The sequence below is a fragment of the Chionomys nivalis genome, chromosome 9 (assembly GCF_950005125.1).
Source record: "Chionomys nivalis chromosome 9, mChiNiv1.1, whole genome shotgun sequence".
NCBI classification, from domain to species: domain Eukaryota; kingdom Metazoa; phylum Chordata; class Mammalia; order Rodentia; family Cricetidae; genus Chionomys; species Chionomys nivalis.
Window position 1 is genome coordinate 54239554 of NC_080094.1, and position 15765 is coordinate 54255318.

Consider the following 15765-nt stretch of genomic DNA (forward strand, 5'->3'; position numbering starts at 1 on the left):
TGGAGAAATGACATCACTATTCTTTTAATCTTTATTCTATAGGGCCTGAGGTCATGCTTGTGATTCAGCAGTGGCCACTTTGATTCTAATTTCTAACTGCCCTTCTCACTTTTTGATATTGTATTTGGCATTGCAGCGCCCACTGTTTCTGTTCTCAGTGTTGCTGTTCTTAGACATAATCCTCAATATTCCATGCCATGAGCCAGATTATATATATTTTAAGCTCTTTACATATCTTAACAGCTTTATCGGTATAATTTATGTTTCAAAATTTACAGTTAGGGTATACATTCAAACCACTTCGGTATATTCAGTCAAGTAACCATAGCCATAATAAATTTTAAAATCCTTTCAACACCTCTAAAAACCACTATATCCTTCAGCAGTCACACTCATTGCTTCCCAAATCCTCCCAAGCACAGCCCAAGGCAAGTACGAGTGTACTCCATTTTCCCTTATGTACAGGTATATGTTATGCTGAAGTCCCATACACTGAAGTGACTATATCTGGAGTCAGGGTCATAAGGATAAGTCCTGCTATGATAGGAATAGTATCCTCACAAGAATACTTTCTTATTTTATATTTATATTTATTTTATATATATAAGTGTTTTGCCTATATGTATGTATGTGCACCACATGTGTGCCTGGTGCCTATGGCGGCCAGATAAAATGTGTTGGATGGTTGTAGCCACTATATGGGTGTTGGGAAGCAAACCTAGGTCCCCTGCAAGAACAATAGTACTCTTAACCACTGAGCCAACTCTCCAGCCCCATTTACAAGAACATTGTCCACCTCCTCTCCCCATCCCATCACCTCCTACATGCAGGAGGACCCAAGTCAGCTGGCACTTTGATATAGGTCTTATACCTTTAGAACTATGGAAGATATATTTCTGTTGTCTATTACCCATGCTGTATTCTAAACAGACTAACACAGCTAAATAGTCAAAAATAATACTCTGAAAATAACTTACAGTATCCAAGGTTACTGGAATCTTCACAGTACATCCTCCTTTCCACTGTGCAAATGTCTTAGAGTCATACCAGACCTAAAAAGTAACAGACTCTATTGAAAAGAGAGTATGAGCAATCTCTCCGCTGAAAAGCCTACACTTACAAACGACTATTTCCTTTTGCCCTGCAATAAAGCTGTCTTGCAATCCCAGGAAAGAAGGGAGGGAGAGAGGGAGGGAGGAAGGAAGGAAAAGAAAGTTAAAATACGTATAATTAAAATTTGTAGGAGAAGTTAGGAAGAGCACCCCTCCCTAACCCTGTGTGTTTTGTGTGTGTGTGTGTGTGTGTGTGTATGTGTGTGCATGCACATATGCACATATGTACTACTTGATATTGAACCTAAGGTCTCATGCATTCTAATGAATTTACCACTGATACGTATCTCCAGGTCTCTTTAATTTTTATAGAACATAGCTTTTACAAAGTTAGCCAGGCTGGCCTTGAATTCACTATGTAGCCCAGGTAGGCCTTTCAGTCCTCATACTAGAATTATGGGCCTGCACCACCAGATCCCACATATTCTTTTAAGAAAATTCCAGCTGGGCAGTGGTGGTGCACACCTTTGATTCCAGCACTTGGGAGGCAGAGGCAGGTGTATCTCTGCGAGTTTGAAGCCAGCCTGGTCTACAGAGCAAGTTCTAGGACAGCCAAGGCTACACAGAGAAACCCTGTCTTAAAGAGAAAAAAGAAAAAGAAAAAAAGAAAAAAAATCCCAAAGCATGTACAAAGCCCAGTGTTCAATCCTTAGCATAGGATAAATTGGGCATGGTGGTATCTGGGTATGATGGTATCTGGGTATGATGGTACTTGGGTATGATGGTACTTGGGTATGGTGGTACTTGGGTATGATGATACCTGGGTATGGTGGTACTTGGGCAGGGTGGTACTTGGGCATGGTGGTACTTGGGCATGGTGGTACTTGGGCAGGGTGGTACTTGGGCATGGTGGTACTTGGGCATGGTGGTACATGCTTGTGATCCTAGGCAGGGGGATCAGAAGTCCAAGTTCATCTTAAATTTCAAAGATAGCCTGAGATACATGAGACTATATCTCAAAAAGAAGAGAAAGAGAAGGAAGAGGAAGATGTCACTGAAGGGGTATGGTTGATGAACTAAAGACCATTCCCTGTCCTGCTATACATTTCAAAGTTACTTACTGAACAACCTACCGCTGTGCTATGTGCTAGATACACATGATAGGTAAGAACCTGGTGTGCGAGAGAGATAACGCCTCCAGGGTTCTTCTTGTTCCTTTTCCTTTTTATTTACTGTGTCTTTTACACCGTGTATCTTGATCCCCTTCATTTTCCTGTCCCTTTGAATTTGCCCTCTACCACTGCACCCCACCCTTGAATAAGACAAAATTTAAGATAAAAAATGGGAAAAATAAAAAATCTCATCACAGAAGCTGCAGTGTGGTATAATAGTTCACTGATTCATAAAAACTTCATGCTTGAGCTGGTGAGGTGTTTTAGAAAATAATGGTAAAGATTGGATGCCTGAATTTGCTCCCTAGAACCCACATAGATGGGGAAGGAGAGAACCAACTCCACAGAATAATCCTCTGATCTCTACCTGCATGCTGTGGAACATGCATCTTCCCCATCACACACAGTAAATAACCCAACTTAACGCTTGTAACCATAAGCAGGATAAAAGAGGGAAAAGGGAAGGGGAGGGGAGGGAAAGAAAGGGAGGAGAAGGGAAGGGAAGGGAAGGGAAGGGAAGGGAAGGGAAGGGAATGGAAGGGAAGGGAAGCACACAGCAAACAAATCAACCACACACAAGGCAGGAGAAAAGAAGAGCATCAGAGAAGAAACAGACCTGGAGGGAAATCCATGCAAACTCGATTACCCCTACAGCATTGCTTTTCTGGGGGTGATTATGAGATTTGGAAACAAGGTCCTAACTCTTACCTGGGAGCCCTAGAAAAGGAAGTTAGTTGTTGAATTACCAAAAAGAGTCCCACAAAGTAACTGGGTGGAATAAATCTTCTACCTTAAAGTCATGCATCATCTTCATAAGGACTCACTTCTACAAGTCAAAGTGAAAGTACAAACCTCCCTAACGTTGTCACCTATTCATCTTCTCCACATTCCCCAACTTCAGAGGACAGTCTCGACTGTGGAAAACCTACCATCATCTGAGACAAATTCACAACTGCACGCTGGAGCAATCTCTTTCCCAAGGGAAATGCAGGCATGAGAGACAGGAGACACAAGATATGTCTGCTATTGCTCTTACCTCATTTGACCCTGGCAGGAATACAGAAGTCATGGTGGTCTGCGGTTCTGTGACTGGATGAACCAATAAAGCACTTCCTAAAAAAAATGGAGAGGAGATAAAACTGAGTATCATTATGGGAATCTGAAAGTTCCCTTGGCTCCGTGGAGCACTACTGTGATCTTAGGATCACTGGACTGTGATCTTCTATATGGCAGAGACTATGTGAATTGAACAAATAATTCACCAGAGAGAAGCTCTGGTAGGAAAAGCTCAGGGCTCAAAAAGGTCATGGATTAAACCCACCTGTGGCTGTTATGATATGGGACAGGGACCCTGAAGTATTGTGCTGCATCTTGTGTGTTTATTTGCTTTGGTTTTTGGTTTTGTGAGACAAGGTCTTGCTATGTAGCCAAGACTGACCTGGAACTTGCTTTGCATCCCAGGCTAGCCTTAGGATGATCCTCCTGCAGCCTCTTGGGTACTAGGGTTACAGGCTTGAGCAGCCATTTTCTGCATAGCTACTGGTATGCCATTAATCAGAAGGCGCCATTGCACCTTCTAGGTGCTTTATCATCTGCTATGAATGGCACTGGTTAGAGCGGCCACGGTATTATCTAGAAGTCTGGTCAGTGCAGTTCTTCAGGCCCTTTTGCTTGGACAGTTACTATAGTCGGACTTCCTTTAGATGGCCAACTCCCAGATAATAACACAGAGACTTTTGATCAGTTATGAAAGCTTGGCCTTAGCTTAGGCTTTTCCCCAACTAATTTATTGTCAAAATTTATGTCAAAAGCCATGGTCTCACTATCTGGTGAAGGAGGACTGAGGGTGTAGCTGACTTGGTAGAGTACTTGTCTAGTATGCATGAGGCTCCAGGTTCAGTCCCCAGCACCATGTGTAATGAGGCAAGCCTGTACTTGGGACAAGTTCATCCTTAGATACAGAGTAAGTTCCAGGTCAGCCTGGGCTAAATAAGACCCTGTTTTTATTGTCGTCTTTCTTGGGCTTAGGGTATTCTCACTAGAAAATATAATAATGAAAGCATAGTTATAGAATCTAATCACAACTCTAATTAACTGATAAATACTTACCCAGCATGTATTCATCATCCACACCAAAAGTCTCTACGTCATCAGGGAACTCAACCCACAGAGGCCTGGGGAAAGAAAACAGAATTCATATTTTAAAATATCATTATGTTTTTTATTATTCTTGGCGCTAAGTGTTTTATTAGATTTTTATATTTTTAGTGTTGTAACTCTCCAAAAGGAGCTGGGAAGTACCAAAGAGCCAGGATTCTTTTTCATATGACCAAAGAGCTTATGAGCAGTTGCTATGGTTACTTTATTTTTATTATGTGAAAGAGCTTTCTACCAACCTGAATATCCTAATGGGATATTGAAAATTTCATTATGTGTTGCTTTCCTATCTGACTATTGAGTAACTATCACTCTAACAGGCAAAAACTAAGGCAAGTCTAAATGCCTAATTTCTTTGTTGTAAAATAAATGCAAAAATAAATATTTTATTATAATGATAATTCTGTGCCATTTCTTGCAGTCACTGACTTTTAGGTATCATTTAATCATTATTTATTTAGATGAAAGGAACTATTTTTCATTGTTTTCAGGTTGGTAACACTTTGGGTGAGGGTGAGAACCTGCCAAAATTTTAAAATAGTTATTGTTTAATAGAACTCATCTAGGAATCACTTAGGCTCATAAAACAACAAAACTTTCAATATCTGTGTCTAGATAGCAACTTAGTGTTCTAACAATCTTTAATTTGTGAGAATGATTTAATTTAGTTGTGTGTGTGTGTGTGTGTGTGTGTGTGTGTGTGTACCATTTGGGTAAAGTGCTCTCAGAGGCCAAAAGCAGGCCCTGGAGCCCTTGGAGCTGGACATTGATGCTGGGAACCAAACTTAGGTCCTTTACAAGAACAGCAAGCACTTTTAACTGTCCAGCCCCAAGGAAAAGTTTTTTTTTTTAAGATTTATTTACTTATTATGTATACAACATTCTGCCTCGATGTATGCCTGCACGCCAGATGAGGGTGCCAGATCTCAGTACAGATGGTTGTGAGCCACCATGTTGTTGCTGGGAATTGAACTCAGGACCTCTGGAAGAGCAGCCAGTGCTCTTAACCTCTGAGCCATCTCTCCAGCTCCTGAAAAGATATTTTTTTAATTGACAAAAAATTTTTAGAGTTTTAAATTTATTTTATGCCTATGAGTGTTTTGCTTGCAAGTACATAAGTACATACATACATATGTATGTGTGGTACCTGCAGGTGTCTGAAGAGGGCATTGGATCCCTCAGAACTGGAGTTACAGGCAGCTGTGAGGCACCATGTAGGTGCTGGGAATTGAACCCAGGTCCTCAGTAAGAACAATAACTGCTTAACAGGAGTCAACTCTCCAGCCCAGTATTTTTTTAAATAAATGGAACTTGCTATTTCTTTATCCAGGCTTTGCACAATACATTCTTTTTCTACAGAATGGTAGCAAAGCAAGTGTCTCTAACTCTGGCTAATGGGTAGAATCACCAGGAAACGTCTGGTCTGAAGCAAATATAGGAACTGCTGACTCTGAACTCTGCGCAAGTTTTTCTCTAACCTAAAAAGTTAATAGAATTTATATGCTAGAAAAAAAATTCCCACCTCAAGTTCAACCCTGTGGGTAAGATCAAGCCTCAGATGGCAGGGAAATTATTTTTCATGAGAGGAGGTTTATATGTAAATGTTAGAGTTATTTACTGTAAACTCATTTCCTTATTCTTTACATTGCCATCTCTCAGCAAATACCAATACTCCAATCATAAATAGAGGATCTAGTCAGCAGCTTTTGTGGTTCAACAGGCAGCACTCTGTGCACAACAGGCAGCACTCTGTGCACAACAGGCAGCACCCTGTGCACAACAGGCAGCACCTCCCACACAAAAGGCAGCACCCTGTGCACAACAGGCAGCACCCTGTGCGCAACAGGCAGCACCTCCCACACAACAGGCAGCACCTCCCACACAACAGGCAGCACCTCCCACACAAAAGGCAGCACCCTGTGCACAACAGCCAGCACCCCGCACAACAGCCAGGCAGTGGAGCTGGTTGAAACTTGAGTAAACACATGGCTTTTGTTCTCCCCTTCCAGTTCCTTATCACTGGGGATCTGTTGGTAGGTTGTTGGAGTCCCTAAATAGAGGATGCCCTTTTTACCTCATGACAGGGTCAGAAGACATGTGGACATGGTAGAACAGAGAATACAGATAGGGTAGGAGGGTGTAGCGCTCTCTGATGGCTTCCCGGATCAGTCGGGTGTATTCCTCCCCAAACAACCAGGGTTCTCGCCGCTTGGTGTTCATGGTGGCATGGCCACGGAAGAAGGGCTGATAAGCTCCAGCCTGGTACCAACGCACCAGCAGCTCTGCCTCAGGATTGCCAATGAAGCCACCCACATCAGCTGGTTAGACAGAAAGACCGGATAAGAAACTAGACTTGGAATAAATGATATGCTAAGGTAAAATAAGGCCTTGGAAACTGAGAGGAGATGCTCTAGGTGCACACTCAACACAACAGGCAAACTATGGCCTCAAATAGGGAAGTTTGAGCCACAAAAAAAGTCTGCGCACAAATCTGGAAGAATGCTCTACAATTTTTTTTCCTTTTTTCTTTTTGTAGAAAAGTCACAGGCTTTTCTATTAAGAGCAGCTGTCCTGTGTGTTCTGGATCCTCCATTACCCACAAATTGTGTAATGTCTCCCAGACTAGGTGTGTGTCTGAAAGCAAAGACTAAAACCGCATCAACCTCTGAAAGGCAAATCATCAGCCGTGAAGGTTTAGGTAGAATTTCATGCTCACTCCTTGAGCAGGACACGTATTTCTTGCATGTGGACCAATGTCACAAAGACACATGTATCAAAAAAGTGATAGTAATTTGTATTTATTTATTTATTTATTTATTTATTTATTTATTTATTATGAATACAATATTCTGTCTGTGTGTATGCCTGCAGGCCAGAAGAGGGCACCAAACCTCATTACAGATGGTTGTGAGCCACCATGTGGTTGCTGGGAATTGAACTCAGGACCTTTGGAAGAGCAGGCAATGCTCTTAACCTCTGAGCCATCTCTCCAGCCCCCCTTGTTTTTATTCTTGTAGAGAATAAAAAGTTTTCAGAATTCAGACTTGCAGCTAGGACTGCAGCCAATGTGTATCAAAACCTTCACAGTCAGGACTGCAGCCAGTGTATACCGAGACCTTCACAGTTAGGACTGCAGCCAGTGTATACTCAGCACCTTCATACTGGTTCACTTATCTGCACTGAATTCTCAGGACGAGCAGACATGTATTTGAATTAGATCCATCTTTTCCAAGAGCACATCTTTTGTGTGTGTGCGTGCATGTGTATGTGTGTATTCACGTGTGAGAAGGTATATGTGCATGTGCATGTAGAGGCCACAATCTGACTTCAGTGTCTTCCTCAATCACTCTCCACTTTATTTTTGGCTAGATTGGCTGGCTGGCAATCAACAGGGACCCTCCTACCACAGCCTCCCCAGCTCTGGGGTACAGGCATGTGCCACTGTGCCTAGCTCTTGTACATGGGTGCTGGGGTTCTCATGTTTGTGTAGCAACCACTTCACTGACTGAGCCATTTCCACAGTCATGTATTTTTTTCGGACAGGGTCTTACATAGCTGGGTCTGACCTCAGTCTTACTACTAGCTAAGGACAACCCTGAACTTTTGATCCTTCTATTTCCATGTCCTAGTTATAGAATCTTAGGTCTGTGTGACCATACTTGTTTTTTGTGGGACTGGGGATCAAACAGAGGTCTTCTTGCAAGCTAGGCAAGCACTGTAGCAACTGAGCACATTTTATGAAGAAAATAATTATGCCACAGAATCTTATATCTGCTGAGCAGAAGCGTTTCTGTAAGTCTGGCTCTCTTCATCCCTCGGCTATGCTGCTGCCCATCACACCCACGGCCTTGAGTGCACCAGGCTAGCACTCTCCTGGGCTGGCTTTTGGTTTGCTGAGTTGTTTGTGGTTCTTTCCACTTTCAAGAAGAAAAGTGTGCTTCTGGAAAATTCAGTTACTGGGTCTCTGGAGGTAGTGCTGAGGGAACGAGGGATAAAAAGATGCCTCATCTACTACCTGACTTCCTGTCCTCAATTCAGATAAGATACATGTAAGATTTTTATTTACTTATTTATGAGATAGGGTCTCTGTGTGTAATGCTAACTGTCCTGAAGTTTGCTTTGTAGACCAGATTGGCCTTGAACTCACAGAGACCCTCTTACCCCTGCCTCTAGAGGGCTGGGATTAAAGGTGTGAGCCACCTTTAATCTATGCAATAATTTTTGAAGCAATCCTTTTGCCCCCCCCCCGCCCCATTTTCTTTCCTGCATTCATCCTTGTCCCAAACAGCTAATGAGCATTGAGGACTCACTTCTCATTTCTTTCCACTCAAAACCTCAAGCCAGGAACCAACTTACCTCCACAGAAGGAGATCCCCGAGACACTAAGGGTGAGTAACATCGGGATGGAGATTTTCAGATAGTTCCATTCTGCTGTGTTGTCTCCTGTCCAGACTGCACCTTATATCGCCCATAACAAGGCATGAAAACACACACAAATCATACAATGCACTCCATTTCATTTACATTCCATATTATTGTTGTTGCTATTATTATTTTGAGACACGGTTTCTGTGTAGCTTTGGAGCCTGTCCTGGAACTAGCTCTGTAGACCAGGCTGACCTCGAACTCACAGAGATCCGCCTGCCTCTGCCTCCCGAGTGCTGAGATTAAAGGCGTGCACCACCACCACCCGGTTTACACCCCATATTTGTAAAAGACAAAAATAATAAAATCGGAAACAGATTTTTTACCTTAAACAAATTCTGATAATTCTATGAAAAGTATCACTTTTCTAATGTGAAAAAGTTATTAAGGTTCATAAAACAAAAGGCAGTGGTGGCAAATGTCTTAATCCCAGCACTCGGGAGGCAGAGGCAGGTAGATCTCTGAGTTCAAGCCCAGCCTGGTCTACAGAGTGAGTTCCAGGACAGTGAGCACTACACAGAAATCCTGTCTCAAAAATGAAAACAAGAACAAAATAAATAAACAAACAAAAGTAAATACTCTGGGTTTCTTGTCTCACTTGATTATTATGACAATCCTTCCAGGCCAACAGTATTATTAGCTTTGTTTTATCGATCAGGAGATATGGTAAACCATATTCTACCCTAGTGATATAGTTGTTAAGTAGATTTAGGCAAGAAGTCAGACTGTTAAAGCAAATTTCCAGTTCACGCTATAGTTGATAAGAGTTTATGATAACAGATTATATATCACTGAGGAGACACATAAGAGGAAAAATCATCTTATTTTACAACATATTTACTTTTACCAAAATGGTTTCAGTAGATATTTTTGTTTTAATCTTCTGTAGAAATGTTGAGCTGGCCTATAGGCAGAGAAAAATATTTTTTTAAATTCTTATGTACATTGGTGTTTTGCCTGCATGTATGTCTGTCTGAAGGCATTGGGTCCCTTGGAACAGTTGTGAGCTGCCATGTGGGTGTTGGGAATTGAATACAGGTCCTCTGGAAGAGCAGTAGTGCTCTTAACCATTGAGTAACCGCTCCAGCCTGAGAAAAAATATTTTCAAGGGATTTTGCTTTTTAAACAGCTCTCTAGTAATTTTTCCTTGGCATCAATTAAGCTCTGGCTGTATCTACACAGTGATTTTGAAACTGTGGCAACATTTTCATCAAAAAAGTTCACGTAGACACAGTGCATCACGGCTAACACAGTTGTTTAGCCACACATTCTTTACAGCAAGTGGCTAGAAAAGGCCACGTTCTCCTCAATACACCCGGGGGCAAATAATCACACTGAGTACTGCAGACTAGGAAGTGACCCAGAACCTAAGCGCTCAGAGATAACACAGATTGCAAGGGCATGGCAGCACACACTTGCAGCTCCAGCACTGGGGACAGAGGCGTGAGGACTGCTACAGGTGCAAGGCCAGCCTGAGCTACATAGTGAGACCCTGTATCAAAAGCCCCAAAAGAAAAAAAAAAAATAACAACCGTATCTCTTGTTATCTTTTTAAACTGCTGCCCATCAACTTTTTCATTAATTCTCTCCCTCTCTAATTTCCCCTGCAGTTTCTTTTTCATCGAGATAGGAACTCACTATGTAGCCTGCATTGTGGAAATTTGGTTCTCTCCTTCCACCATGTGAGTCCCTGGGATTGAACTCAGGTCATTAGGGTTGGTAGCAAGTGCTTTAACCCTGTGAGCCATCTTGCTGGCCCGTATGTATGTATTTTTGAGACAGAATCTTATGTATCTTAGGCTGGTTTCAAACTTTCTATTTTGGTTATGATGACCTTGAACTCCTGATCCTCCTGCTTCCTCTCCCAAGTGCTGGGATTACAGACTTAAATTTTCCTATATTTTACTGAAGTCTTTTTACTGATTGAAAATACTATATTTACATTTTTAACAACTGGGATAAAGAATATCACTCAGGCATGCTTTCTTTTTTAACTTACATAATGTTACAAACCTATTCTCATGCAATTAAAACTACCTCTTTAAGGAAGGAGAGAACTAACCACTCCAAGTTGTCCTCTGACCTCTAGACAGGTAGCATGCGTCATACCCCTAAAATAAATGAAAAACCATTTATACTGTAATTTTAAACTGCCTCAAGATAGTTTTTCCCGTGGATAGCACGCACTTTTGTGACCCTTCTTTTACTGTTACAGAGGTAGACTTTTCTTTTGCCCTCAAGGTCTAATGCTATGATGAGCATTTCTGTTGATACTATTCTGTCCTCTGGATGAAGAACACAGGAGCTGGTCTTGGGAGGTGGAGTGAGAGACCTAAAAATGTCTACGATTCAACAAAGGCAAGGTTCTTTACGATAGGACCTATGCTCTCAGTTACTCATGTAAGGACAGGGGCCTTAAAATAGCCTTTCTGCCACAGAGTGGCTAAGTTGATCTGTATCAGCTGTAAACCAGATTCAGTCATAGATGACCCTGGCAACAAGCGCGCAGCCAGGCCTATTTTAAGACACACTGCTAAGTGGAACAGCAGCTGAGCCGTATGTTAGAGATATGTTTCCCTGGTTTTTCACAAGTCAAACAGATAGGATCAGATGACTATGCCAGAAAACTGAATACTCTGAAGTCACTCTCTCAACAAGTAAGTGACCATTTCTTCAGGAGGAAAAAAATACTAAACTTGATGAAAATTGGCTTTTGGGGTAGGGGAGGGAGACAGGGTCTCAGGAAGCCCAAGCTGACCTTGGGAAATGACCGCAAGCTTCTGTTCCCCCACCTCCATCTCTTGAGTGCTAAGATTACAAACATACACCACTTTGCCTGGGTTTATATGGCGCTGAGCATTAAACCCAGGGCCCCTCACCTACTAGGCTGTCTACTCTACCAACTGAGGGACCTACAGACCATTTATTCATAGTATAAAATACACATGTCAGAGCACATCAGGTTCTACACTGTAAGCTATAAGGCTATTGAAGAGGAACACAGTGACAGCAGGTAGCTTATACCATGCTCAAAAGAAAAGGATGGGTAGCTACCTTGTATTTTATAATGTGAGTCATTTCTTACCATACTTTTGTGATCCAGCGAAGAAAGAACGTGAAAGGACAAAGGGTCTCTCCTTCCCTTTAGATCGCTGTATCAATCCTTCTGCAGTAGCCATTTGCTGTAAGTCAAGGAGAAAATTGGAAAGAGGAGTCAGGTGAGGGCATCCTGCCACCATCCACAACAGACTACTAACATGAGAAAAGTTACCTTTGGAGGGACTAGGAAAAGGGAAATAACAAACTCATAAGTCTGTTCGATGATACAATGAATGATACCAGTTTGCCTAGAAAAGATGGAAGCACTTATTTGGTTAGCAATGCCAGTGAAATAAACAGGAATGGGGATGTGGGCGAGTAGAAGAGTGGCTACCCAGCATGCCTGAGGCCCAAGGTTCAGTCCCCAGCACTGCAGAAAACAAATACACAACACAACGAAAAACCAAGGCATCATTTATTCAGTGGTACTATTGGTAGGTATTTTATAATACATCTCCTTACAATATACATAATAATCTGTGAGTCAAATGATTTTCATTGATCAGAAAAATAAGTTCAGAGAGGTTAAGTGTCCACTTTAGCATGCATAAGAAATTCCCTAAGGCAGTTAGCAACTAAAGCAAAAAGCTGGCCGAGAAATAAACATGTACTACTTGAAAAAGGCTATATCCAGCCAGCAGCTCCCATAGAAAATAGCAACTGGGGGAACCTGTGACACGCAGTCTTATTCTAAAAATGACAAAGACTCACAAATGTAAGTTAGGGTAAGTGATTCTCAATTTGAATATGATTAGCAGAGAGAAGACAATTCCACCACCTTTATTCAGAAGGCTAAGCAAAGTAGGAAAGTTTACAAATCTTAAAAGTATACTGTGGTGGTTTTAATGAGAACGGCTCGTATATTTGAATATTTGGTCCCCAGCTGGAGGAACTATTTGGGAAGGATTAGGAGGTGTGACCTTGTTGGAGGAGGTGTGTCACCAGGGGGAGGCTTTGAGGTTTCCAAACTTGTGCTATTCCCAGAGTGCCTCCCTCTTAAAGCTTTGTGGTTATGGATCAGGATATGAGTTCTCAGCTGATCCTCTGCTATGTCACTACGGTCTCTAGCTTTCTGAAATCCATAAGGTAAATTATATGCTTTCATTTATAAGTTACATTGGCCATGGTGTCTTATCACTGCAATAGAAACTAAGACATATACTTATTAAAATATAAATCTATTATGTTAAGTCTTGCTCTCCTGGTGTGAATGTTAGGGGATAAATATGTGTATATATGTGTAGTATATACACACACATATATGTATGTATATATATATTTGTTGTTTGATTTTTTTAAACTTTTTTTAGATTTTTTTCTTTTATATGTAGGTGTTTTCCCATATGTATGTGTATTATATGCATATACTGCTCAAGGAGGTCAGAAGAGAACTTTGGAGCCCCTGGAACAGGAATTATAGATGGTTCTTAGCTATCAGGTGGATGCTGGGGACTTAACCATCTCTCTAGCCCCTTTAAAAATATTTTTAAAATTTAAGTATATGTGAGTCCCTGTGTAGGTGCCTCTGAAGGCCAGAATAAAGTGTTGAATCCTCTGGAGCTGTAGTTACAGGCTGTTGTGAGCTTCCCAATATAGGTGCTGGGAACTAAACTCAGGTCCTCTGGAAGAGCAGCAAGAACTCTTACGTACTGAGCCATCACTAGCCCTTGTTTGCTTTTTGCCTTTATGACAGTCTTGTTGTATAGTCTAGGTTGGCCTAGAACTCATTATGTAGGCCAGGCTGGCCTTGAATTCCCAGTCCCTCTGTACCATGAATACTAGGATTGCACATGTGTGCCACCAACCTCAGATAAGCTAGCAATAGATGGATATATATGAAATCTTAAAACCTTGCCTTAATTACCTTTGTTAACATATTTATAGATTGCCTGTGCCAATACAAGTCTTCTAGTAGTATTAAATGCCATATATAATAGTTTAAAATTCATCAAGTTTATTGTAAAAAGAAAAGGAAGTAGAGGGAGAAATAATAAATTGGCTATAATCTAAGACTCACTACAGTTGACAACAAAGACACACAAAGAATGTGCACAGTGCGCCTGACTACAGAACTGATTCCCTGTCTAGAGGCAGGGACACGAATCTAGTTGACTTCTAATTTGGATGTCTTACCTGATAAAATCCGTAGATGTTGTGAAGTTCCCTGTGTTCCCAGTTGCCATAATGAACAGCATTCTTTTGCATGGTTAGCTCTGGCCCTCTGAAGACCGAGGGCTCATTCATGTCATTCCATATGAAGAGGATGTCCGTTGATCCCTAGGAAGTGAACCCTGTTCATGAGGATCCTCCCTCAGGGATGCTCTTCCTCTCGCTTCTGTCTTATTTATTTATTTATTTATTTATTTATTTATTTATTTATTTATTTATTTTGGTTTTTCGAGACAGGGTTTCTCTGTAGCTTTGGTGCCCATCCCGGAACTAGCTCTTGTAGACCAGGCTGGCCTCGAACTCCCAGAGATCCTGCCTCTGCCTCCCAAGTGCTGGGATTAAAGGCGTGCACCACCACCGCCCGACCTGTCTTATTTATGTCTATTGGGTTGTGAATTCTGTACGATTTGTTCAATGAAAATTCCATGCATCTATAGCAGTATCTGATTCAAAGCAAGCTATCAATATTGTTTTTGATAATTATGCTGCACTATATTGTTTGTGAAATACAACTGCCCTGTAAGTTCACACAAAGACATCCTTAAGGAATATGTAACAGAAAAGTTGTGGATACTCACCATTGGGCTCTGTATCATCCACTATCTACTACAAGTCTTCACTTGATCTTATCCGAAACTGAGAAGAAATCTGCTACAACTCTGAACTAAAGTCAATTCTTACTATACATGAACTTATTTTTTCTCTAATACTCTGAAAAACTTGACAGCTGAGTCATCTGTTTGTTAACATCTTCTATAATTTGTGTTCTTTCCATCTACTGATAATGTTATTACAATTCCTTTTATAAAATTCATTGCCTCTTAGCATTTGAATATCAGTACAGGGAACCTCAGGCTCATTCCCCTATTTCTTAATGCTATGTTCTTTACACCATGTCCTAATAAGGCCTAGCTCCCTTCCAGGACAGTACAGAACACACCTGAGACCTTATCTACATGATAGATGATCTTTCCCATGTTTGAAGGTGGCCTATGTTTCCTTAACTACTTTTAAGCTAATTCAGTTTTTTTCTGAGATAGGGTCTATTATGTAGCTGTGGCCGTCCTGGAACTCACTATGTACACAGGCTGTACAACAGGCACAGAGATAACCTGCTGCTGCCTCTCAGTGCTGAGACTAAAGGTGTGCACCACCACGCCTGGCTTCTAAGCAAATGCACTTCTAAGAACAAGGCTGCACAGTTTCAAAATATTTGCCTTCAGTCTTCTTTTAGTATTTCTAACTCAAAGATCAGCACGTTTTCTTCTCCTCCCCTTCTTTTTATAAAGATCTAGATAATTTACATTTCCATCTTTGTGGATCATAAAAGCGCTTTAATTTATTCTGCTCTGGCACAGTACTATGAAAGCAGCCATGAAGTGAATGACTGTAGCCATATTTTGTCTAAGGATTGATGTTTATACCATTCTAATTGTTTTTCTAGTCTCCTTCCTAATCAATTATGTTCAGAAGCAAACATTTTGTGCTGAAGAGCTGAGCTTGGGAGAAAATAGATCTGAATTCAAACCTTGAGTCTATCACTTAGTAAATGGTGAACTTTGTGGGTTTTAAAACTCTCCACACTTCAATTTTCTTACATTTGTAGTTAAGATTTAATTATAGTTCCAATTTAGAGCATTTTTTTTTTTTTTTTTTTGGTTTTTCGAGACAGGGTTTCTCTGTGGTTTTGG

At 41.2% G+C, this 15765-nt stretch overlaps 1 protein-coding gene across 1 annotated transcript in view; it reads right to left on the reverse strand.

Annotated features, from left to right (window-relative positions):
- The window catches only part of Ganc (glucosidase alpha, neutral C), a 57992-nt gene that overhangs the window by 7273 nt on the left and 34954 nt on the right, over window positions 1-15765 (reverse strand). The window contains exons 14-20 of the mRNA XM_057780340.1: window positions 14039-14182; window positions 11892-11988; window positions 8738-8839; window positions 6456-6699; window positions 4334-4398; window positions 3261-3337; window positions 978-1052 (exon numbers count right to left, since the gene is read on the reverse strand). Coding sequence (XP_057636323.1) covers window positions 978-1052; window positions 3261-3337; window positions 4334-4398; window positions 6456-6699; window positions 8738-8839; window positions 11892-11988; window positions 14039-14182 — 804 coding nt within the window. The remainder of the gene's footprint in view (window positions 1-977; window positions 1053-3260; window positions 3338-4333; window positions 4399-6455; window positions 6700-8737; window positions 8840-11891; window positions 11989-14038; window positions 14183-15765) is intronic.